The sequence below is a fragment of the Uloborus diversus genome, chromosome 6, assembly GCF_026930045.1.
Source record: "Uloborus diversus isolate 005 chromosome 6, Udiv.v.3.1, whole genome shotgun sequence".
NCBI classification, from domain to species: domain Eukaryota; kingdom Metazoa; phylum Arthropoda; class Arachnida; order Araneae; family Uloboridae; genus Uloborus; species Uloborus diversus.
The window spans coordinates 10,674,763-10,701,030 of NC_072736.1; the positions used below are offsets into that span (position 1 = coordinate 10,674,763).

At 33.0% G+C, this 26,268-nt stretch overlaps 1 protein-coding gene across 1 annotated transcript in view; it reads right to left on the minus strand.

Annotated features, from left to right (window-relative positions):
* The window catches only part of LOC129224393 (deubiquitinase DESI2-like), a 28,938-nt gene extending 9,215 nt beyond the window's left edge, over positions 1-19,723 (minus strand). Inside the window, exons 1-4 of the mRNA XM_054858841.1 lie at positions 19,435-19,723; positions 10,965-11,037; positions 8,716-8,809; positions 291-432 (exon numbers count right to left, since the gene is read on the minus strand). Of these exons, the coding sequence (XP_054714816.1) occupies positions 291-432; positions 8,716-8,809; positions 10,965-11,037; positions 19,435-19,473 (348 nt within the window). The 5' untranslated portion in view covers positions 19,474-19,723. The remainder of the gene's footprint in view (positions 1-290; positions 433-8,715; positions 8,810-10,964; positions 11,038-19,434) is intronic.
* Positions 19,724-26,268: the final 6,545 nt, after the last annotated feature.

The following is a 26,268-nucleotide window of genomic DNA, read 5'->3' on the forward strand; positions in this document are numbered from 1 at the left end:
CAGGGTTACAAAGATTTATCTCATTTACATGTGAAGAAGGGAGTTAATGGATAAAAAGCACCAGACAGTTCAAACATTACTTGTTGTCGGCAGTCAAACGTATTACTTCCTCCTTTTGTGTTGATAAAAAGGTTCTTTATAATCCAAAGACATTTCTGAAATTATTTTTCACAAAATGTTTCGAAGATCAGTAAGGGAATATCAGGGAATTTCATTTCCTGGATTTAGTTACCACCATGTAATAATAAAACTCTGAAACTACTAAATCAGTAAAAATATAAAACATGTACCTGTGTGAAACTTCCAGAAAAATTATTGCAGTTTTTGCTCATCAGATGGTAACTCTCTCCTTTAAATTCTTTGCCTAACTCCTCTACAATGTGTCTCACTTCTTGCTCCGTAAAATCAGTGTAACCAACTAAAACAGCTTCTCTGAAAGATATTGCACATGTAAATTTTTTTTTATACATACCGATGAAAAAAGTCTTTAGTTTAAAATGAAACATGTTTTTTATATTTTTAACAAAACAATATAAAAATTAAGATATAAGTTGTTTAACTACATAATGATAATGCTATAATGCTCTTACATTTTTGCACATGCACCCAAAATATTAGCTGGATGTGCTACAATGATTTGGTGTAATTATAACAGTTGATTACATACAATGTGTGTGAAAAATCTTCCAAAAATAGGCAACACTCTTTAGGGAAGACGAAAATTGATTGAAGAAAGTTGAGAAACTTTGGAAAAAGATTTAATAATCAATACATGTCCAACATTTGTCAATACCTGAAACTAACAGGCTGGTAAAGCTCTAGATTAGCAGTCACCAATGGACGAACATTTCGCTCAAAGTAGCTACATAAAAAACAGCTTTTAGTTGCCAAAAGTGGCGACCATGTGTTCTTTCATTTGTTGAAAATCATCATATAACATGCTACAACAACACGCTTCCAATCCTGAAACATTTAACGCATCTGTCGACCTCATCTAGGCAAAATAATTCAGAGCAAGCTACTTTAAGTTTATATATTTTTTTCACTGCATATATATATAGAGAGGAAGGTTGCCGTCAATGAACCAGTTCCAAGACTGCACTTTGAAGATATTTTCCCCACCTGACTATTTTCAGGCACAAAATCGGTTTTGGTGTCTTCTTTTGACTCAAAACAGTCCAACGCAGAATCATCCAAGGAGCTTGAATCAATACATACATTATATTGTTAAACGTCCAAATAAGATTTATACTGTTCACTTACTAATAATTGACATTTGCATTTCGTTTTTGCATGCTTTGAGTATTACTGAACAACTAAATGGGAACATCGACATGAAAGAGTGTATTTTCTAGAACAGTTCCCCTTATTTAAAGTTTCATCATGAATCGTCACAGCAGTGACAACTATGAGAACATTCAAAATGACGCAGTTGCTATCACTAAATCACTAGGTGTTTCTAAGAATGAACCAGCTAACAGAGTGGTTCATTCATGGAATGGTACAAATATTATTAAAGTTTCAGCTCAATTATCTTTAATAATTGATCAATCTTTTGAAATAAGTGTGATAATTATGAAAAAAAATTTTTAAAATAAGTTTTGGAAGCTCCCATCTGTTATTTTCATGCTACATACTTTTAACTTAAAGACGTGTGTAGTCGATTCAATATTTGTTTAAGTAAATTTTAATATCATTTCAATTACGTTTGTTGTTCGAAAAAAATACCCAAATAAGTGAAATAAAGCCAGTGGAGTACTGAAGGCATGCAACATGCTATAGCAAAATCCTTGTCAAGTAAAAGCTTTTTTTTGTGGATCAAAATTTTTGAATTTGAACAACCTTTTTGAACTTTTGAATGAAACAGGACTCCCATGTATTCAAAAGAGGCCCCATGAAATTTTAGCAAATAAGAGTAAGTCACATGTTGGAAAATATCAAGTGGTGAGCAAGGTGTGGTGAAAACAGCTGTGTTGTGTGAGTCCTGAGGGGGTTTTATGTTTCTCCTGTGATAAAAAAAAATTTAAAAAAACCAATTTTCTCTTTTTGAATAACATACTATTATTTGTAGTGTTTGTTTATCTCCTGTAATAACTATTTATGTTTTATGGTTTGATTTTTTTTTTATTTGAAAATGTGGTCTATCGATGGAAACTCAATGATCCATCCATAGCAACTGGTTCCCATGAATGGACCACATGCTAAAATATTTCTTTTTAATTTTTATTTTATACTGAATACAGCTAACATAAAAGTGAATATTTTTATTAAAGGAGAAATATACTGAGTAATTATTCATATTGTCAATATGAAGTTTGAGTCTGAACTACAGTTGGCTCTCTGTTTAACGACCCTCTATTTGACGACTTTCTCTGTTTAATGACGTCTTTTCACGGTCCCAGATGGTTCACTGTAGTGTTAAAAGCATTCTATTTAAGGACGCTTTCTACTTAAGGACCAGTTTTTGTGGTCCCTTGAAAGTCGTTAAACAGAGAGCCAACGTTACTTCCTAAAAAAAATTGTGTTATGTTGTTCATTGATGGCAACCTTCCCCTATATTTTTTAAATGGCTACCAAAAGTTTCAAAGTGGCTATCAGTTTTGTGTCTCTAATAGCCAGTGGCTACTATCCTAGTTTAGAGCTTTACAAGATGGTCCTCTTTTTTTTCTCTTTTTTTACCAACTAAATACTTGTATAACTCAGTACGTTTTGCTACTTAACACATTTGTAGCACAGATTTAATAAATGCAATATTGATAACAATTTTCATTTTTTATGGAAGTACACTTTTTGTACTTCAATAACAAAATCAAAGTTGCTTAATTGAAAAATTATTTCATTAGGATTCAATATATGCAATAATATTCAAATAAGATAAAACTTGGATCAGTTACCACTCCCATAGTTATTTGGCTTTAATCTTGTTCAACTGCTAGAAATGTCATTAAAATCTCATTCATTTTGTTGCTAATTTCTGATCAACTTGTCAATGTCCAAAAGTTTAAGAAGAGAAGGAAGTATTTCTACACCTGTCTTAAAAGCAACAGCTCTTCCTTCTGTGCAAGACTACCACTTTTATGCCCTTCACTTTTTTGTAATGACTTCTACTGTAGTTATTGTTGAGAAACATACAGCTGTCAAAGCAGAATGTGTTGAAAAAGTTGACGCAGACCACTCACTGAACAAACCTTTGCCCTTTCGGATAAATCATATAAAATGGATGCGTTATATCGATATCACTGAAAGAAAAGAAAGGAAAACTAGAATCATTCCCAGGAAACTTCTCTCCCATGTTTTTTTCAGTAGACGATTTAAAAAGTTATAATTGCAGGCAACTGGCTGAAGAATAAACGAATTAGTTTTACATTTGACTCTGTTAATCATCAACTCCCAGTGTGACTATACATCCTGCAGCGTATTTATATTCACCTGAAAATTCATTGTAGAACATGTAAAACATTCTGCAAGTGGGTATTCTGCCCAAATATTAAAAGTAGTCTAAGTAAAAAAATTTATACATAAAGTGAATCATCAAGTTGTTTGGAATACTGTTATTTTTAGTCCACATTTTTTATATTTCCTTTTTTGTACCTGAAAACTCAATACATAAATGCTTTGATAGGAATGAATCTGTGAACATTGATAAAAATTTTGTTGTGTGTTTTCAAGAAAGATTACAAAAGCTTTATGTACTAAGCAGCTCAAGTAATGAAGTCAATGAAAAATTTTTTCTTCCATCAAGAAATAAATAAATAAAATGCAGTTGAAGTTTTAGAGTATTTATGATTTTTCATAAACAAATCTAACACTTCAAGGAAATTTGCCATGAATCTTTTACGATTTCAGATATTTTTTTATCTTCACACCAGTGGTTTCCCACAGGGTATACAGGCCTGGGCTCCGTCTTCCTAAGGGCCCTCAAATTACTTAAAAAATTATGCATAGCATTACAACTCTATGAGAAATGCACACATTTTCCAAGCAATGACTTGTTAATTGGAAAAAAAATTTCGTCAGTGAGAACTTTTGTTCACTCTGCCAGTAGAAAATTTACCATGTCATAATTAAGAGAGGCCCCAAAGAAGATTCATAAATGCACATGATAAATGTTAACATAATTCTGTTACAGGCAAAGGGTCCTCCAAAAAATACATCACGATGGGCCGCCCCTAACCTGTAAATCAAGGCGACAGATTGTCAGGGGACCTCCAAATTATTGTGGACCTAGGGCCTCACTTCTGGTTAGTCTGGCCTTGCAGGTGCTAAAACATCACATGATTTCTTCATAATTAACTTAGAAACTGGCCTGAATCTGCTTGTGTTGTAATGATTATGAGGTTTTACTTTGCAATATGTAAAAGAGGTGTCAAGCAGCAAGCTTTCAGAACTTGGCCATTATCCAAAAAAATCCAACCCTTTTAAATACATACCCAGGGTTCATACCCTTTAGGCAGAAAAAAATTCAAGCACTTTTCAAGTACTTTTCAAGGTAAAAAATTTTGTTTTCAAGGCAATATCATAAATTTGTACTAAAAATATTGTATGCAGATTTCATTTACTACAAACACATAGAAATAAGGCAATAATACAAAAAGTATAGGAAAACAAAATTGCTTTTTCTACAACAAGAGACGCTTTGATGAAAGATCTACTGCGTTGAAAGTTATTCTGAAAATGTTTGAAAAGTTCGATCATAAAGAGAAGCAGATACCAAAAGGTTCAATTTTGAGGTTTTTCAAAGGCTGCAGCAGTCAGAGGTTTGTATATTTTCTAGAATCAGCAAATTAATACTTAAAAAAAAACCTTTCATAAGTGCTTTTAACTTTTACGGGAAGAAACTAAAATACCCAAGTTCAATGGCATTGCCAGAGAGGAATTTTTGAAGTCACTCCCCCCCCCCCTGGGTTTCAACATTCATTTCCAATAGTTATACAGTGGTTTATTACAATATGAGGGCGGTTAGGACAAACACTAGCCAGAAAGTTATTTCAGTTTGCACTATTAAGTTCTAAAAATATTAGGTTTGCAAATCATTTATAAGTATGCAAATCAATTATTCGTATGTAGTATGTATTAGTTGTTCAGCCAATAAGACATTTCAACTGTCTTCGAAAAATTTAAAAATCAGGAAGTAAGAAAAGTTTATGAAAGTCCACAGTCCAGTCTCTTCACCTCAAAATATACAAAAGCAGCTTAAGCAGTGATAAATACTCTGAATGCAAACTTGAGCCTATTCAGCTTTCATTGATTAACTTGCAATAGTCAATAAATGTGCAAGTTCAGATTTATAGAGCCATATTTCGAAATTGAAAAGATTCACAAGAAGTTGACATATATTATGACAAAAGTAGTTTTATTTTGGGAACAAATGGTTTATTGTTGAAATTAGAATTTAAATTTAGAAAGGCAATAATATTCAGGTGTGATTGTGAAAGGTGAGTTCATAAAAAATTACCTGAAAGTTTCAAAGAGCAAAATGGGGCGAGGGGGGGGGGGGGGATAATTTTTAAAACTAAGACCCCTATTACTTGAATATACATATTTACAACAATAACTTTTGCTATGCATACAATTCATAAAATAGTTTATTAAGTCAAAATAATCTGCATAGAAATACCATGCCCAGTGCCTGTTGATAACCAGCAACAGGCACTGGGCCTAGCTAGGCTGGTACTGGTCAATTTATTAGATCCAAATGAAGATCAATGACCCTCCTTAAGCTATCTACCCCTTTGCTGATTAAAGCCTCTTTCAGTAAGCTGCTCCAAGTACCCACAACCTTAATAAAGTAGTAATTTTAAACATTTGAGGAAAAGGGGAAAATTGGAGATATAGGGAGGTAAAAGCATAAAAACGAACACTACTGGATTTCAAGTGAATAATCATAACACAACCAACCCTTTTATACACCTTAATTATTTTAGCACACATAAAAAAAAAGGATGTACTTATAAATAAAATTCAACTCAATAAAATTATATAAATCAACTTTGTATTTAAAATACAAACTTTAAGTTAATTTGTTAGGTGCTCAACTACTGAAAATTGAATTTTTTTCAAAAAATCTGTTATGATCAAAAATTAGGTAAAGATAATCAAATTCGAAATTGCAAAAATAAATAAGCAAATAATTAAACAAGACCAAGGTAATAAATTCTTCAACTCTTTAGTTATTAAAATAAAAAATAAAATAAGCTAATCTGATGTAGCAGTGTCAAAATAACTACTAATTGCCAAAAATATAAAAATATTTACAAAATGCAAAAGGATTGAAGTCTCAAACAAGGGAAGCAAATTTTCGCGAATTAAGTTGAATGTTGTCATGTTTCCCATAAAAAAAACTTATATTTTACTAAAATTAAACATAAAATATGCTAATCTAAGGTAGCAAATATGAAAATAACATCCGACTAGTGACTATATTTAAATATTTGCAAGATGCTAAAAGATTAAAATTTCAAACACGAGAAGCAATTTTTCGCGAAGTCTGAGTTCGTTCGACGTGGCATGTTTCCCATGAAATAAATTTATTTGTTTTTTATTAAAATTAAACAAAAATATACTAATCTAAGGTAGCATATGCGAAAATAACATCTGATTAGCCAAAATATTTAAATATTTGCAGGATGCAAAAAGATTGAAATTTCAAACACAAGAGTAATTTTCCGCGAAACCCGAGTAAGTTCAATGTTGTCATGGTTTCCAAATTAATTTCTTTGTTAATTAATGAAATTAAACAAAAAATAAATTAATCTAAGGTACCATATGTCAAAATATCTTTCGGCTGTAAAAAACATCAAAATATTTACAAGATGCAAAAGGATTGAAATCCCAAACACGGAAGCAATTTTTCGCGATGTTGCATACTGAGCACATGTTCAGAAAATTGCATTGGTGAAATACTTTTTTAAAACTTTTGAGCACAATTCGTTGATTTTTGAGAGAATTTAAGCACTAAGAAACTTTTTCAAGGTTTTAAAACTTTTTCAAGGTTTTCAAGCACTTGAAAATGAACTTTTTTTTCAAGCACTTTTCAAGGTTTTTCAAGGGCGTACGAACCCTGCATACCAAGAGATTAAACTAGAATATTATACAACCCTTAATTATACACTGCCAAATTAAAGTAAAAACTAGAGTATACAAAAAGTATAGAAGACAGTGGATTCAAAAAAATATCCTTTTTTAAAAATAAATGTAAAAAGGGCACGAAAAATTTTAAAAGATAATGATAACTCATATTAATCCAGATTAAAAGTAACAATTAACAAAAATCATAATCATGAAAACACAAAACTCTTAAAAAATTTGTAACTATAAAAATAAAACCATTTTGTACAACAGTACGAAAACTATCTTTTTAATCATAAACAGGATCTTTTTGTTTCAAAATGTACATTTTTGAAAATGAGAGAACGCTTCTTTTTTTTTTCTTCTGAAAGTGGAGAGTAACCAGGAAAAAAATATTTCGGGAAACTTGCCTTGCAGTTAAGGGAGAACTCACCAAAAAAAAAGTTGATCTGTAATTAGTTTACATTACATTGTTTTTACAATGAAGAAACTAATATTTTGAGGTACAGCATCCCTTTGCATTCCCCCACACCCCAACTACAGCTCTGCCACGAGTATATGTAGTAATTTTGCTTTTTTATTTGTAATTTCAAATAAATGTAATTTAATTCCTTAATTTGCACTGTCAAATTACTCTCAAACAAAATTATTGAAATATTTCCAATATTTTTAAACTGATTTAAGAAAAGAATTACAGTAGATCCTCGTTTTAGGCGGGGGTTACATTCCACGGAAATGCCGGGTAAATTGAGGCCTAATAGTAGTGTTAAAATAGGGGTTATGTTCCGTAGATAAAAAAATATTTCATTCTAGTAATGACTAATTGTATAATAAGTTTAATGTGTGCTTATACCAATTTTTATGCAAAACATGCATAAAGAAAACAAACTAATTTCGTGTTCTGTTTATAAAGAAGAGCTGGCTATGATAGTCTTTTGGCAGTCATTATGAATTTCTCTCTGTAATTCTTTGCAGAGCATTAACGCATCTACGATCACTTGCGTCATTTTCATGATAGAATCTTCCTTCACTAACAAATCAGAAAGATCATTTCTATTTATTGTTCAACGTTTTCAATGTGAATGTTTTTGGATGTGTTTCTCCGAAGTCGGTCTCCTCGTTGGTTTTGGTCTTCTTTGTCACCCCTAAAAGCTCTTATTCCAGTGAGTTCTGATCTGTGTGAGTTTAGTAACTTTACTTCTGGAAAAAGCACTGGAACCAATCGCATAAAATGTCTCCAGCAGCCCAAGTTCAGTTTATTAGCACACTGAAATGCAGTTTATTACGCGTAATCTGCAATCTTTAGGAGTTTGGATTTTGAAAGAGAAAAATGTTCTGTTTGCATTGCCGCATCCGCATAAAACCAAAACTCATCCGTGTAAAATAAAATAAAGGTGTCAAATGTTTAACCGCATATAATCAAAACAGCATAAAATAAACCCGCGTAAAACAAGAGTCTACTGTATATAAATGCCAAGATCTATAAAATGCACAATCTCGAGTCACAAGGTATGCAAGTTCCTTTACAGCAATATTGAGTAATTTACTTAAAAGTAATGCTTTGCACAATAATTCATGCATTGATATATACCTGTTTTTGTTGTTCTAAAATATTTTTACTATAAATTCTTAAGCATTTCTATTTACTTGAATCTGAAATGATCGCCCAAGTCTGCAGCATCCCTCGGTAGAATTTCAAAAATCCCAGAGAAGTTGAAGGGATGGCCTCCATATGCAAATTCTATGAGAGGAAAATATTTATTTCAGTAATTGGAATGAAATACATGTACACCAAAATTATAACCGAAATGAAATGCAATTTTTTTTAACAATGTTGATAATATTATCACTGATATTACAATTTTTCCTAAAAGTAAGCATTTCACTGTGTAAAACAAAAGGTTTAAAAAAGAAAGAGACACAAATTTTTTATTTTAATATAGCTCGAATGGTGTACAAAAAATTCTATTATTATTTTGAAATTTAAAGCACGTCTTTCATAAATTATACAACATGTTAACAATTGTTTTTTAACGAGAATCTTACATTAATCTATATATACTAAAAAATAATAATTAAGTTTTAAAAGCCCACAAGAACCAATTCTAATGGTAAACTTTTAATGCTCCAGAATTAAACATGAGCATTTGTCACAAAGGTAAAAGCAGTCAATATTAATAATCTGATAATAAGAATAATTAGTATGTAGTTTCATTTTTTAATGATTTATTTGAATGCAACATCACTCTCAGGACAACAAGTTTAAATTTTGAATTCACTGTCTCAAATTTGAATTTTGTAAGGAGACATAGCAGTATACTTTGTTTAGTTCAATTTATTTCATTTTGCTAAAACTTTGCACCACAAATTTTTTAAAAATTACATAGTTCCTTTGTTTTTGCATAAGATATTTTTACAACACAAAACCATTTCATAAATAAACATATTTAATTTCTGATTTTATTCTGATTCTGTAGTTATTAAAAATGAAATTTAAACCCTAATTTCAAAATACTGAATAAAACTAAGGGTCCTACTGAATGACAAGCGGCACAATTCCTACCAGCTCAAAATGGAAAGGTTGACCGGTTGTTTGAACAATCATTTGACTACATGTTTTGTTGCTTTTCCCTACAAAATGCATCCAGTACATATCCTTTGCTATAGGAAGGGGGGAGGGGGCAGCTACCCTCTCTTACCCATCTGGATATGCCCATGCTAGGCATTAAAAACCCCAGAGTTATTCCAGAGTATTAGACAAATTTACCCCTTCTTTTGGTGGCGACTTTATAAATGTGTTTTACTGAAAGATTTCCTTGAGTGATTCACCTTGTAACTGCATGTCACTAATTTTAAAACAAGAATTATTAGTGTTAGTACAAATAAACAGGTACTTGAATGACTAATGCATAAGTTTTGTTTAATCAACTATTTCATTTTAAAAAATTTTGATTAAAAAAAAAAGGACTGAATTGAAATAATTTGTACTGATAATTAGCTGCCAAAGTTTGTTAAAATAGTGGATTGGTGTAAGTACTACATTTCAAGATAAATTAGTACATAAAAACAGCATCTTAATGTTGGTGGGGAGAATCCTACCAATTACTTAATGCCTTTTGTATACACTTTAAGGTCATTTATATTTTGCAGGTGGGGATTAACACGTTAACTGCCGATTACGAGATGAGATAACTCGCAGATTGCGCTCTTTTCTAGGATGTCAACTATGAGTAATCTTGTACTTGTTTACTCGCCATTTTTGAGCAGCTAGGATTAAACCCATAATATATCAGTGCTAATATTGATAGTTAGCTTCTGGGAAAAGCTCAAAAGAAATCAATGCTGACTTGCACAAACAGAAAATTTATTAAAAAAAGGAACAAAAAATATAATTAAATTAATTGAAATTCAAGAAATAAAATTACATTTTATTGTTTGTGGAGCTACTTAAACCAATCTTCCATACAAAGTGCTGGCTTCTCTTTAGAGGCCGGACAGAAATAAAGTTTTCCTCACCACTTTTTTGCTTGGGTACACATACGACATGGCTTTGTCAGACGTGATTTTTTTTTTTTTTAGGCAGGTGGTTTCATTTTTTATGCTTTTTGATGATAACTATGCACGAGAATTAGAGTTTTTAATAATATAACGTGATTAAATCAAATTGTCATTTTAGGCAAGATTTCTGAAAAAAGCCATGGCAGTCAACATGTTAATGTTTTTTTTTTTTTTTTTCAATCACCTTGTTTTTTTTTTTTTTTTTGGTTGCCCTTTCGAAACTTTTCTGAATTTTTTTTACTGTTAAAATTAACAAATTGCTAGCTAAAAATATTGCCAAAAAAATTTTTCTTTCACTACATACATGAAAAAAAAAAAAACACATATGATTTTTTTACCTGCACCATACACTTCAACTCCAGAATGAAAAACTCCAATTCCAAAAGGTGATGTATAGCTATTGATCCAATACTAAAATGTAAAAAAAGAATCTTGGTGAGTATAAGACGTAAAATGTCAAAAATGTCACAAAAAGGGGAAAAAAATTTAAATGTCTAAATCATATGTACAAGAATTAAATCAGTTCTCTTTAGCAGTTTAAAATACCTCAGTAGAAGACCATTATGACGCAAACCTAGAGATCCGAGCTTTTGCACAATACAGGCTTTGTTGTTATATAGATTACTTCACAAATTATCATGAAACTAATATTCAAAATATCAGAATATATTTAAAAGCACTAATTATACAGCATGTACACAGTATGACTTCAATTTAATGATTTCCTCAATTTAATGTTAAATTTCACTCACTGGTCCGGATTTGACTGTATTAAATGTCTATGCTCTTCAATTTAAAGCTATTCTTGATTTTACGATAACTTTTTCCCGTCCTTTTACAATCCTTAGATTGAGGTTACACTGTATTGTCATTCACAAAATAAATATGTATCACAACCAAGAGAAAATGAATTATCCTGCACTTCTACTACCTTTCATAGTTTGCATAACAAATGCATATCAAGAGCGATACAGCATTTCTTTTTTTTTAAACAGTGAATAAAAAATTTTATTCAATAGCTTTGAATTAAATGCTTCAAAATTTAATTTGCTTAACAATTTTTATGCTTGCAAGGCAGAACAGGGGCCTTTTTTTGACTGAAAAACTTGTTTACTTCTGGAAAGATGTATGGTTTTTGTGTTATATAGGACAGAATTATAAAGGTATTTTACTGTAATATCATTGTCATTAAATGCTCTTGATAACTTGTAAAAAATAATGGAAACCTGATCAGAATCCAAATTTACTATTTTTGAGTAGGGGAGACCGGGGCAAGTTGACGAGCCGGCAAGATGACGAATTCCTTATTTTTAACATTTTACCCTAGTTAACAGCATCTATTGCATACTACTGGCTCTCCTATCCGCTGTTCGTTCAGCAATAGTATAGAGACGCTGATTTGCGTTAGTTCTGAAGTTCTGATTGTTTACCGTTGCCACGGTCTTAACTTTTATGCATTTGTAAATAAGCTCTGCTACAGATACATATAAGTTATATCGTGTCTCTGTAGTACTTACAGGGTTCGCGTTTACGCGCTATAGCGGGTTTTTTACGCAAATTCGCGGGAAAGGGACGCAACTTCCGCGAAAATTCGGGTCCTAGGGACCCAGAACACCCAAAAGATAAAAACCAGAAAAAAAAAATTGGAAAATGCTGAAGATCTATCTAGTGAATGCTTTTAAGCTTCAATGACCAAAAGAATCAACAGAAAAGGATTAAAATGACCCTATCTCTTTATCAGCTATTCAAACACACCCCTACTGTTGACCAGTCAATGGAATTTTAGTGATAAGACTGGAGCTTACAGTGACCTCCTGGGCAGAGCTCAAGGAGCAAAATATTGCAAGTTCATAAATAGTCCATTGTACTGTATTCTAAGAATAAGTTCTCCCTCAACTTGGGGAAATTCCTGAAAACAACAATAAAGATCAAAAGTAAGAGTGGTTTCAATGCAATCTTCAGGATTGATACAGGACAACTGAGTAGTAAAAGCTTATCTATTTTGCATTCACCTAACCAGAATTACTTTTGAAAATTATTATCTTGCATCCTCAATAAAAGGATGGGTGAAAAAAAAATGGCGAACATTTTTCCTGATCGCGCAAAACACAAAGTTCTGAACTTAACATTTTTCTTGTTAAATTACTTATGAATACGAATTTTATACAAAAGCACTTTAACCTTGTTCATTTTCTAGTAATTCACCTATTTCTGAGGGGCTATTTTTATTTGAACCTGCAAAAGTCACGTATTAATCGATCGCGCCATTTTGAAAATGGCGAAATTTTTAAAGTAGCATCAAAGCCAACACAGATATTTTAAAAGAGTCAAAATGAAGTCAAATTTTCTAATTTAAGATTGCAAATGAGCAATTTTCATACTCATGTGAGAAAATGTTTCGTTTTTGCGATCGCGATTTTTGCGTTGGGTTAATTCGCTTGCGATTTTTTTCTATTTCTATGAAATTGCCATTGATAATTGATGGAGGGGGGGGGGGGGGCTGTTTGCTTTTTTTCACCTTGAAAAATGTTCATGAAAGCAAAGGTTAAGGGAGTGCTTTCTGCTTGATCAATCAAAGGCATTTATTTTTTATTTCATGGTAAAATCCAACTTTAAAGTAAATTTTGAGTTTACCTCATTGTAACTGACTAAATAGTTTCTCAAATAACTAAATCTTGCAAGTGTATTATTTGAACATATGATAATCACAGAAAAAAAGGGCAAAATTAACCAATTTAGTTTATTTCATACCTTTTTCAAATAACTATGTGGATAGTTTCTTTTCCCTAAGTATAAATAGTTGTATATTGTGCTAAGATTTTCTGTTTAAAATTTAAGGGACTCATTTTTTCTGCCAAAGGACCCAAATCTATTTCATTAATGGGTCCTTGGGACCCAAGTTACGGATAGTTGAGCGCGAACACTGACTTATGAGTAACTTAGTTTAAATACTACCTACTACCATGAATAATCGCCTTCTTTTATGGCAATGGAGAAGTATTCATTCAAACAGGTAGTCCAGGGCAAGATGACGGGCCGAAACGCGGGGCAAGATGACCAGCTCGTCAATCCCGAAGTCTCTAAGTGGTGTAGTTGCTGAGATATAAGCGAAAGCAGGCCTCAGATTTTTCCGTGACAATCAAGCCAAGTATAATAAAAGTGCTTAAAAACCAGCACAACTTTAGTCTTCATCAACTTCACTGCTGCTGTTACTAGAATGTTTTTCTTCCAATTATTTTTTCTAAAAGTGGACCAACGTACCTCGCGATCTTGGTCTGAAGAAATGCTGTCAATTTTTTTTTCTTCATGACAAAAAATAAACAACAAATAATTATACACTAAAAGAACTTACTTTAAGAGAGGAAACTTATGTTCTTTTGTTTGGCATGAAAAAAAATATAAGTTTAAAGATCAATATAGCATACTAAAATATTAAATTGACCAACTTCTATTTTTGCACTAGCTATGCCAGAACCATCTACATTTTCACAAAAATCAGCACAACTTGAATCTTCATCAACTTTACTGTTGCTATTACTAGAATGTTTTCTTCTAATTCTTTTTTCTCAAAGTAGACCAAAGTACCCCGCGTTCTTGGTCTGAAGAAATGCGGCTACTTTTTTTTTAATGACAAAAAATAAACTACAAATAATTATGAACTAAATGAACTTTCTTTAGGAGAGGAGTTCAATTTATTACTCAATTAAACCATTTAAAAAATAAAGTAGTACCAAACTTATGAAAATTACTCATCATTGAAAAAATAGCAAGAAAATTTGTCTCTGAAATAAAATTTGATCAATTTAACTGTGTACAAATGTGATTTTGTTTTTAGATTCGTAGGCCTATAGACAAGTACTTTTATAGGTCATGAATTAAAATAAAAAATATTAACAGTATATTAAATAGCCAGAAATAGTAGTACAATGTGAACAAGCTCCATCTTCTCCTATATATGGTTGCGTTCGACGACCTCGACCAGTCAACTGGTAACTAACAGCAGCGTTCTATGAGAGTTACCGGTTAACTGGTTGCTACCGATGTTTTTCTATGAGCCACACTGGTTGATCTACCGGTTGATCGCAATTTAAGTTGGTTGATTTAACCACGTGACATTTTTGACCAGTTAAGTATTCTTCACCTGTGTGTTATTCGTCTGCACCATGTCTGCGCAAGTAACCGGTGATCAACCGAAAGTGCTGGACGAAGCACTGGTTGGTAAACAACTGGTTAGTAACCCCTGACGTCATTAGCTATCATGTGATCAACCTACCAGTCGCTACAGGTACAAGTAGTTGTATGTAAGGGACGTAATCGAGGTGGAGTATTATATTTACTGTGAAAATGGTACGGATTTCACCAGATGAGAAAGTGGAATAAGCAAGAAACAGATTAAGTTCAACAGTAAAAATTTTTGAGTCAGGAAAAAACAAGTTTTTTCCATATGAAACCATGAAAGATATCCCATTCTCTCAGTAGCAATTCTCTCAGGCATCCTTATGAGGAAGGCGCTGCTTTTGAAATAATAAATTCTCCTTTACTTTTTGAAGCTTTGACGAAACTTAATCACAAGAACAAACTTTTTTTTAGAAAGGTCAAGATTCATGAGAGTATGGTCTGAGAAATGCAACTCCCTCGTTTCCCTTATAATTTAGTTTCAGCATAAATCAAAATTTTCTAAATTTTAGGCATTAAAAAAATAATTTCTATTGAAAAAAACACTTGAGATTTGAATGCGTAGTAAACAAAAAATGGGAAAAGCACCCCTTCTGCTACATATTTCTGTTATAAAGTATACCCTTTAAATCAGGGTTGGCTTTCTGCCAGCAGAAACTAGTTTTTGCCATGCCAGTGGCAGAAACTGGTTATAACCGGTAAAAACCGGCAGAAACTGGCAAAAACTTAAAGCATCTTGAATAGCTCAAGTAATTACTAAATAATATTCGTTTAAGTAAGCTAAATAGTAAAACTTCATTTCATCATTTAAAAAAAATAAAATCCTCTGCTAGTGCCCTTGATTTAGTTCAGAAAGGAACTTTTCAATTGCAGATGCTCGTAATATTTGGATTAATCTAACAAAGGACCGAAATCATACTGGAGCTTGGGAAAGAGGAGTGACATAAAGAATTAAACAGGCCTTACTGATTGTAATTTGCTCACCTATATGCTTCATCTAAATTGCTTGTGATTGAAATTTATTATGTGCTTCAAGAAGAAAGTGCCAGTATTTTACTTGCCAACATTAGCCTAGATTTTGTACGTAATGTCGCAGTTTTGAAAAAACAAATTGGCCCTATTTCTCAAAATTTATTTTTCCAGTTAAATTTTTATCACTACCCCAGTTACTACATGGTGGACCTGTTTAAAAAAATACACAATAGATGAAAGTTTCGCGAACATTGCTTGTTGCTTGATGATTGCCTGCTACCTCATCTCTTGCAGGAATATTCTAAAGTTTCTCATTTGTGCACATTAAATTGAGAAACTGTTTCGATTTTTGAAGCCACATTTTCTAACAGGCAACTACGGGGTCCAAACAATGTAACCTTTGATTTTAAATTGTGATAATATTGTAATTAAATTGTGCTTTGGTTAACAATTAATTATTTTTTCCATGCATTTTCCATTGTATGTCAATATTTTTTTTTTGTCATTTTGTGAGTTCTTGCCAGTTTCTGCAACAAATGTGGCAGAAAGTAGTTTTTACCATGCCGGTTTTAACCGGTTCCTAAAAGTGGTTTTAACCGCCTCGGCAGAAACATGCCAACCCTGCTTTAAATTGAATTTAAGTGCTTTTATCTGATAGCACTCCCCTCATTTGGTCTGAAGGAAACGCTAGTAAGAAATATGTGAACAGTGTTTTTTACAAAAACAGTAAAAGAACGAAACCTTCTACAACCAAAACAATTAAAAGGCTTGGCAAGTTGGAAAAAGAATTTCAAAGTTATCTCTACCAAAACTAAGATTTTTCAATAAATGAGTTGATTTTTCAATAATGAGTCATTATCCTTACAGAAATTATTTAAATTTTCTTTGCGTGAAATCGATGTATTTTTCAGAAAATCGTTCAATTTTTTTTTATTTGATTTACTGACTGTCTATAATAGTTCCTCGCTAAAAAATTTTCTTTCATGTTTCATAAACAAAGAGCTGGTTTTTGTTAAAAAATTTAATTACATATTGTAGCATTTATGTACTTTGTACGGTATTGTACATTATATACACATCATATAACCACTTCATTTGATTAAATGACAGACTATTTTTCAAAATGGTATTTTCTTGTTTATCATCAAAAATCTGAACTAAACTACCTATGGTCTGATTTAGTTTGTATTTTTAATGTTCTACTGTGTATGTGTGTGTATATATATATATATATATAGGGGAGATTAGGGATGGATGGGACAGTTCTCACAAAAATATTTCTTATAAATTATTTTCTACTGGTATAACACTGAAAGTTTCAGAATAACAAATTGAAACATTTTAATATATTTAAAAAATATAAATTTTATGGTAATTATTAAAATGGTCATTTCTGAAGACAATTGCAATAGCAGTAAAAGTGTCCCATCCCTCCCTCATATAAGGGAGGGATGGGACATTTTTGGAAGTTAAAATACATAAACATAGTTTTCAAAAATATTATGAAAAATGACAGTATGTCATTTATTTATGTAAGGTTTATTTAACATTGGGAACATCTATTTTATCTAACATTATACTTTAATAAATCAGCATCAAATGAAAAATTTCTGTGCTCGACTAGTTCCACCAACCATATTTGGTGGGGGCAACTTAGCAATAATGTCTGTTTTATCAATCACAGAACTATCTGTTGTTTGTGGAAAGATAAATTTTCATTTTTTCTCATAAAGAGTACTTGAAAGGTCTCATCATTATCCTTGCTTTCAACTCCTCCAACATAATTGAAATTCTTAGAGTTCTATTATCAGGGCCCGATTCAATTCATAAAATACATTCATCAATTATTTTTATTTATTAATGTTTTAAAATGTCTAATCAGAAAAACAAAATTAATTAGTCTGAAACTTTAACACGAGTCATTAAAAAGGTACTTATTTTATGGTTTATATTTGAGTAACTAGATGTTATTTTCCAATATAAAATTTCATTTTACAAAAATATACTACATTTTCGTAAACAGTATGTTTTTTCTTCGCATAATGTGCTTCATGAGAAAACAACCTGTAATGAAACCACTGTTATACTTCTTACAAAGAAGTACAGCTAACCAATTGATTGAAAGTATATTATATAGTACATAAAAATAATAATTACATTGATAAATATTACAGGAGTAAGGAAAACTTAGTCATACTGCTGTAAACTTTCAATGTAAAGAAATTAGTTTCGAAAAAAATCATAGAAGTTGATACAATTCGTATATATCAAGTTGATAATTTCAATGGCTTTTTATTCTGCAATTCAATTCCAAAACAAGATAGTATGCCAAAAATAAAATATTAAAAAATTTGGACAATCAGTATAATTATTTAGCTGCAGATATTAAAAGGGAGGGATGGGACATGTCCCATCCCTCCCTAAACCATACTGTCCCATCCCTCCCTTTACACAACATTTCAGTAAAATAGCTTGTTACTAGAAGCATGCTACTTTTAGGTTTAACTTAACTATTACTTTATAAAAGCTGTATTATTAGGTGTATAAAACAGCAAAAAGAATTATGTTAACATCAATAAATGAGATTGAAAACTTACCTTGAAAACAAAGTAGTTATTTACTTTTGGTGTTGTAAAATAGCTTTTTTCTGGTATACATTCATAGAACTCTGCAACTAAAATGATTTATAACAACAAACATGGTTTTATGGTTGTTCCATTTAGTGGAAGAGTCAGAAATTGAAAACAATGTTTATTTTAAGAATAATTGAAGGAGTCCCATCCATCCCAGTGTCCCTTCCATCCCTAATCTCCCCTATATATATATATATATATATATATATATATATATATAGGATATGTGTTAGTGTAAAGACTTATGAACAAAACTACCCCAGGAAAAGATAACTACAGTAGAGCCTAGTCAAAAGAAACTCAAAGGATTTTTAAAATTAATTAAACTTATCCAAAAAACAATAAAAAGTATTATTGGTAAATTACAATAGGACGGGAAATGTAAATGTAGTTAATCTTAGCAGTAATTCGTTTTAAGTGCGTTCGAGATTTGACTTTATCTCAATTACGACCCTCAGGGGCTTAGCTTTCGGTTGCAACAGATAAAATTATAAATTTATTTTCAATCTGAAAATTTCATTCTAATGAATCAATGTATGATCAAACAAAGGAATTTGGAATCATTTTAGGAAATTAACTTTTGATTACAAAAAGAATTTTGCACAAGTTGGCTAGTGTAGCAAGAAATTGTCAACAATAAAAAAACTGGCTTGCAGTTGTGTCATTAAAAAAAAAAAAAAAACAGCCAAATAGAGAAAACATTTTATTAACTTTAACAAGGTTCTGAAAGCCCCTCCCTCCCCACCCCCACCACTCCAATTATGAGTGGTGCAAGAAAAGAAGTCCTTTTTAAACTTAAAACAACATAAATTAAAAAAATAATTTTCTATGCAATGTTTACGACAAGAACAACTAAGCTAAAATTTCATGAAACAAAATCTGTCTGTGAGAAGTACAGGTAATTCGTTTTTCAGTGACATTTACTGCAAATTTTAAAGAAGTACTTCTAACTTCAATTAATACACTAAGATTTCATTTTAATTGCAAAACTCAAACAAAAACGCAATGCATGTAAAATGCTGCTTACCATATCATATACATTGAGTATTACTGGTTCCCGAGCCATAATTTAATGCGAAAATGACATAAAATTATACTTTTGATTAGAGCACAAGTAAAATATTCTAACATTCACACTTGCCAACTAATTGAATGGCGAAATAATTATTACGTTCCATGATATTCACAATCATTCAATGACAGATTCATATCCAAGTTGAAGAATACAAAATTGTAAAAAAATATCGTTCATATAAAGTTTTCTTAATAAGTGTAAAATACAATATGACATTTTAAAACACATAAAAACAACTACACCGTCTAATCAACAGTCAAAGAAGAACTTCTGATTGGAAGTATGGGTGATGCCTTTCGAGAAAATAAAATTCATTCTAGTAAGTATTTCTATTCTATTCTATTCAAGAGTCACAACTGACTTCAACTGCATTTATGTCGAGGACTGCATACTAAGTGCCTTGCCTCCATTGTTTTTATATACCGATAGATGGCAGCACCATCACCGGATCGAGCAGTTAATGAGAATTTAGAACTAGTCCAAGAGCTAATAGCTACCTGGTACTAGCACCCCCAGAGGTATCGTTTCACTTGGAGGACATTGAGACCACGAGCATATTTAACGTCGCCCAGTCCCCTTTAATGACGACGGTGGGTCTTCGACCAGCAAGGATCGAACCCGAGGCCCTCCGGCCCCGAGTCCAATGCCTTACCGATCAGGCTACCACGGCCCCTAGTAAGTATTTAAAAGGACTCTTTCTTCGTCGCGTTCGAATAGGCCTACCAGATAACCTGAGTGGTTGACCGGGCATAGGCGGCATAGTTATACACGCCCAACCGTCCGCCATTTTGTGTCGCTCCACAACTTTCTCCCTATCTCAACATTATACCAGGAGCTGGCTACACAAAAAAAGTACTCAAAAGGTACATTAAAAATTTTCGTATGGAATGAAAGTACATACATAGCCAAGCATTTATCGCTTGGTGTGCCATAGCGGGTAAGGGACCGGGCCGGTTGGCGGGGGAGCGAAGATCACCAATTTTCAGCACGAAAACTGCAGTTTTTCTGAAGGTGAAAACTGAAATCTTTAAAATATCTGCAGAATTCTTCAAGATTTCTGGAGATGAACTTCTGCAGATTTTGTGAGAAAACGCAGCACATTTGGCTATTCCCGTTTGAAATTAGGCATTTTCGCATAAAACAAAATGTGGTACTGATTTGATTACACTAGTTACATTGATGTCTTTACATAATTGTATTTTAGTTACAGTTATGTCTTAAGATTACGTATGCGGGAGTGTACGGAGTACACGTATATGGCAGTGTTTCTCCCTGTTTTTCAGAACAAGGGGTGATTTGTATATGAGGGGGGAGTGATATTGAATTATAAAGGCGCCGCGGATTAAGCTATATGGATTTTAGAAAAAAAATACTGGAAGGATTTTGGAGATGGCAGATGGCTAATCTCTTTTGAGCGTACTAATAATTGGACACTTTAGCCAGAGGTTTCTCCCCGCCCCAATAACGCCCCCCCCCCCCCCTTAAATGTTGCATAGCAACCCCCCCCCCCTTCCCTTCCTCAAAAAAGAAATTCCCTCTAAAGAGCGACTAAAAGCAAGTTTAAAAATCAGATTCAAAAATAAAAACAGCGTATTCTACGTCATGACCCCCCCCCCCCTTCCCCTTCTTTGCCGCCATTTTTGGGCAGTAATGCTTTTTAGCCATTATTTTTGAAATAACGTGCTCGAATGATTTTCGAGATGGCCGATGGCTAATCTCTACTACGTATCTTAATATTCAGAAACTTTAGAGAGGGGTTCTCCCCCCCCCCACCCAGAAAATGGTGACTTGCTGCAAAATTTGGGGGAGGAGTGCACTTTAATTAAGTTTCTGAATATTATGACACCTTGTAGAGATCAGTCATCGATCATCTCGAAAAACATTCGAGCACCTTTTTTTAATAATAATGGCTAAAGAGCATTAGTGCCCAAAAATGGCGGCGAAGACGGGGAAAGGGGGGGGGGTCATGACGCAGAATACGCAGTTGAAAAGCTTCATGGCGGTTCTCGAACGTGGATTTAATATCATTTTTCTAAGGTTTCCTTATTTTAGGAGGAGGAACTGCAAAATTGGGGGGGTGGCACTTTTTTTGGGGGGAGCACCCAATCTTAACGTTTCTGAATATTAAGACATGTAGTAGAGATCAGCAGCCATCGGCCATCTCGGAAAACTTTCGAGAGCGTTATTTCAATAATAATAGCTAAAGAGCTTTAGTGCACAAACATGGCGGTGAAGATGGGGAAGGGGGGAGGGAGGTTCATGATGCAGAATGCGCAGTTGAAAAGTTTAATGGCGGTTCTCGAACGTGGATTTACTCTCATTTTTCTGGGGTTTCCTTATTGGGGGGGGGGGGATCGCGCTGCAAAATTGGGGGGCACCATTTTCTGGGGGGATTACCCCTTCCTAAAGTTTCTGAATAATAAGGCACGTAGTAGAGATCGGCCATCTTAAAAAACATTCGAGCACGTTATTTCGATAATAATGACTAAAAAGCATTAGTGCCCAAAAATGGCGGGGAAAACGGGGAAAGGAAGGGGGGGTCATGACGCAGAATGCGCTGTTTTTATTTTTGAATCCGATTTTTAAACGTGCTTTTAGTCACTCTTTTAAAGGGAATTTCTTTTTTGAGGAAGGGGAGGGGGTTGCTATGCAACATTTGCGGGTGGGCGCCATTGAGCGGGGGAACCTCTGGCTAAAGTGTCCAATTATTACTACACGCAAAAGAGATTAGCCATCTGCAGTGGCGAATCTAGGGCGGCGGCTGAGAGGTTGCAGTCACCCCCAGACCAGAACTAAAAGATTTTTTTTTTATTTAATTTTCTGTCCTTTTTTTTTTCTGTTTTCAATATTTTTTTTACAGCAGCAGCACTTGCAGCAAAACTACACAAATAAAAAAATATAAGATTTAAAATTTTGTTTTGTTTTTGAATTACGGCCCTTTAATATATGTCCATATTAGTTTTGGGAGAAACTTAACTCATTCCTCCATAACCTCTCAATAGAATAATAATGGTTAGGACTATCTGAATGTTCATACGGAAGGTCACTGTCTTTCATGTCTTCCACTATCGAAACAGCATAACTTCGAGAGCGGTCTGCTGATCTATTGTTGCTTTGTTCTGAACTCATTCGCAGGTGTTTGCTGTTATATTCCCGATCTCACGTGTGACAGAGAAGTCGGAGTGGCATCGTGAAGTTTTTTATTATGAATCATTTATTTATGTCAAAAAACTAAAATCAGATGAAAAGGATTTCCCAATGGCTGGTAACAGGACCGTAGCACGTGGTCCCCCCCCCCCCCCCATCCCGTGTTCAAGTTTATTTTTCGGCGGCTCTGATAGTTCCAAAAGAGCTACACTAAACTAAACTAACTACTATTCTTTCACTTCATCAGCGCAGAAAAGTTACTTTCTATTATTCGTTTCGCAGTACATCGAGCAACCATAAAAGAGCATAATCTCTCCTCACAATTCATGCTTCTTTCAGATTTGCAAATGACTGAGAAAGAGACAACCTGCTTGGCTTTTATGAGTGGGAAAGATAGATTTCCACTCAATTTTGTAGAATTGAGCTTTCCATAAAAAGTATTATTTAGCTCTTGCCATGTACTGCTCTGCATGCTAAGAACTGGGCGTGTAGGGGCTGTATACAGACAATCTGGACTCTAATATGCAAACAGAATTGCCAGCTGCTTTGCGTCGATTGCCAGCAATATGTATTCCACATTTCGAGGAAAAAAAAGCCATTTCGGAGATTCAAGCTGTATAAGACTTTATTATTTAATTTGACTGAGGACTTTATTATTCTTCTTTTTATCTTCCTCTCCTCGTGGTTAAAGAATACTGCTGAAAAAATACTTCTTGCCGCCTCAAAGCATACAAATTACTTCGATAAGTTTTGTTTTACATTTCATTTATATCCACAAAATGTTTGTGAATTTCAATTCAATTTTCTTTCATTTCGAAAACAGTGGTTCTTTTTCATAAAAAACTTCTTCTCACCATTTAAATATCGAAAATGTTCTTGCGCATTAATTAACTAAAATGTCTAAGCATCTTAATGTAAAATATAGTGATAACTAAAATTCGATATAGTTTCATACATCCATTCAATCGTTATCATTCAATTTGTTCTCGCATTTATTAAGGTTCTAGGCACTATACTAAGGTTGAAACATTGCGAATTTGCATTAGGAGCAGGGATGTCAGTTTTCCAAAATTTGCTAAAATTTACTTAAATAAAGCTTAAAAAGGGAAGTTACTCTTTAAAAGAAGGAATGAGGGAAAAAAAGGCTGACTTCATAGTTATTTGTTTCTCTCTCTCTCTTTAATTGTCGCGTTTAGTATCGATTCTTGAAATTTGCTTCCGTTCTGGCTGTTTTTAAATATTTTTTTTACGATTTTTAGCTCCTTTTTTTTTGTTTACGCCACCAACATCCACGCCAACCATGCGCAATATTTTTGTACCCTAAACAAGAATTGAAAATTTTGTCTTTAAATCGCTTAGCAATTGTGTATAAAATGCATACATTTTTTTCTCACTTACATTTAAATTTTAAATTTTACCACTAAATAACAAATTTCAGACAATTTCAAGAGCGACTCTGAAAACTAATCAGACATTAACACCCCTAGATAAAGGATAATATAGTTTTTAAAAAACATCTTCGTTCACATCAAAGAACCTTTGGTACTGTCAAGGAGACAGAATTTTAATCACCTCAGTCCTGTGATGCACCCAGAAGGGAGCCTACGGATTTTTTTTTTTTTAGGAAAAACCATAATTGTTCGAGAAAGAAATCGTTGAATTAAAAAACTTCAGCTCCGTCCCCGCATCGGAGCGTCTCTTCCAGAGGAAGGGACACTCCGCTTCCCTTCCTCTTAATTCATTCCCCTCTTTTTTTCCCTTTTCTAGTTCATCTGAAAATAAGAAAGATGTGTCTCCGAAGCCCCTCCTCCTCCCCCCTCTGAACCAAAATCATTACAGAATGTCCCAAATTTTGTTTTCAGGGCCCCAATTTTGAAGCAGTTTTTTATTTTGGGGTTTAAACTTCGAAAAATTACGAGGCCTCTCATCTTACCAAATATGGCACAAAACTGCGTTTTAAAACTTCAATATCCAAAAATTTTCAGGGAAGGACCCTCGAATCTCTTCCTTCTAATATCTGCAAAAAAAAAAAAAAAAAAAAAAAAAGAAGAAAGTTGAGTTTTTAAAACCTTAATTTCGCTTCATTTAAGAAGGAGAACCTCAGAAATTTTTAAGTGTAACATATCTGGAGAACGTTTAAAAACTTCGTTTTAAGAACTTCGATTTCGAAAAATTTTCACAAGATAGCCTAGTATTCCCCTTTATTAAATAGCATCCAGGCCAGGATCTATAAATTTTTGCTCCCCCGCACCAAAATCTGTAGGGCCTCAGAGGCGAGCAGTGTATATTTGCAACTTAAGTCTTAGTGTTAGTTTTTTTTTTTCTTTCCTCCCCTTAACATAATCAAAGATATTTTAAAACTGCGTTTTTAGAACTTAATTTAGAAAGATTTCCGGGAGAGAACTCCCTGAAGCTCTCTATTTCCACGTTTCCTGTAACGTATATAGTATTATGTGTGTTCAATATATATATATATATACATATATATATATATATATATATATATATATATATATATATATATATATATATATATATATATATATATATATATATATATATATATATATATATATAATTACATGTATGGGAAAAAATTAAAGCCTCCTCCCCCGTAAAACTATTTTCTGGTTGCGCCACTGCCTCAGCCGCCCCCAGAACAAAACTCTGGATTCGCCACTGGCCATCTGCTATCTCCAAAATCATTCCAGCCTTTTTTTATCTAAAATCCGTAGCTTAATCAGTGGCGTCCTTTATAGTTCAAAATCCCCCCCCCCCCCATATAGATCACCCCTTGTTCTGAAAAAAAGGAAGAAACACTGCCATGTACGTGTACTACGTACACGCCCACATACGTAATCTCAAGACATAACTATAACTAAAATACATGTATCTAAACAAATCAATGTAACTAGTGTAACCAAATCAGTACGACATTTTGTTTTGCGCGAAAATGCATAGTTTTAAACGGGAATAACCAAATGTGCTGCGTTTCACTCACAAAATCTGCAGAAGTTCACTTGCAGAAATTTTGTAGAATTCTGCAGATATTTTAAAGACTTGAGGCTTTACCTTCAGAAAAACTGCAGTTTTCATGCAGGAATCTGCAATTGTTCTGCTGAGAATTGGTGATCTTTAATCCCCCGCCAACCCCCCCGTTCCCTTGCCCGTCCTGCCAGACCAAGCAATAAATGCTTGGCTATGTATGTACTTTCATTCCATACAGAAATTTTTAAGGTACCTTATGAGTACTTTTTTTGTGTAGCCAGCTCTTTTTCTATTAGAAAAATGCAGAGTTTCGCATCTTAAAAAGTATTTTTTTAACAACGAAAGTTCACAGATTTTTTTATTGTAACTTATGTAACTGACAATATACATACAAAAAAAATGTTGGTTTTTACCTTGGTAAAAGATTTTTTGAAAAAAAAAATAGTTAAAGACAAAAGATTAAAATAATTTACAAGGGCAAGTTAAGACACAGAAAGGGGCTTTGCAATTATTACCAGGCTCGTTACTGCATGGAGAAGAAAGACAAGGGGATACTAAATCAAAAGAAAACGAACTCACCCATTTTGGCAGATATCAATTTTTTTTAATTTCTAAGAAACTTTATGTTGTTAAAAAGCAACGCAAACAGTC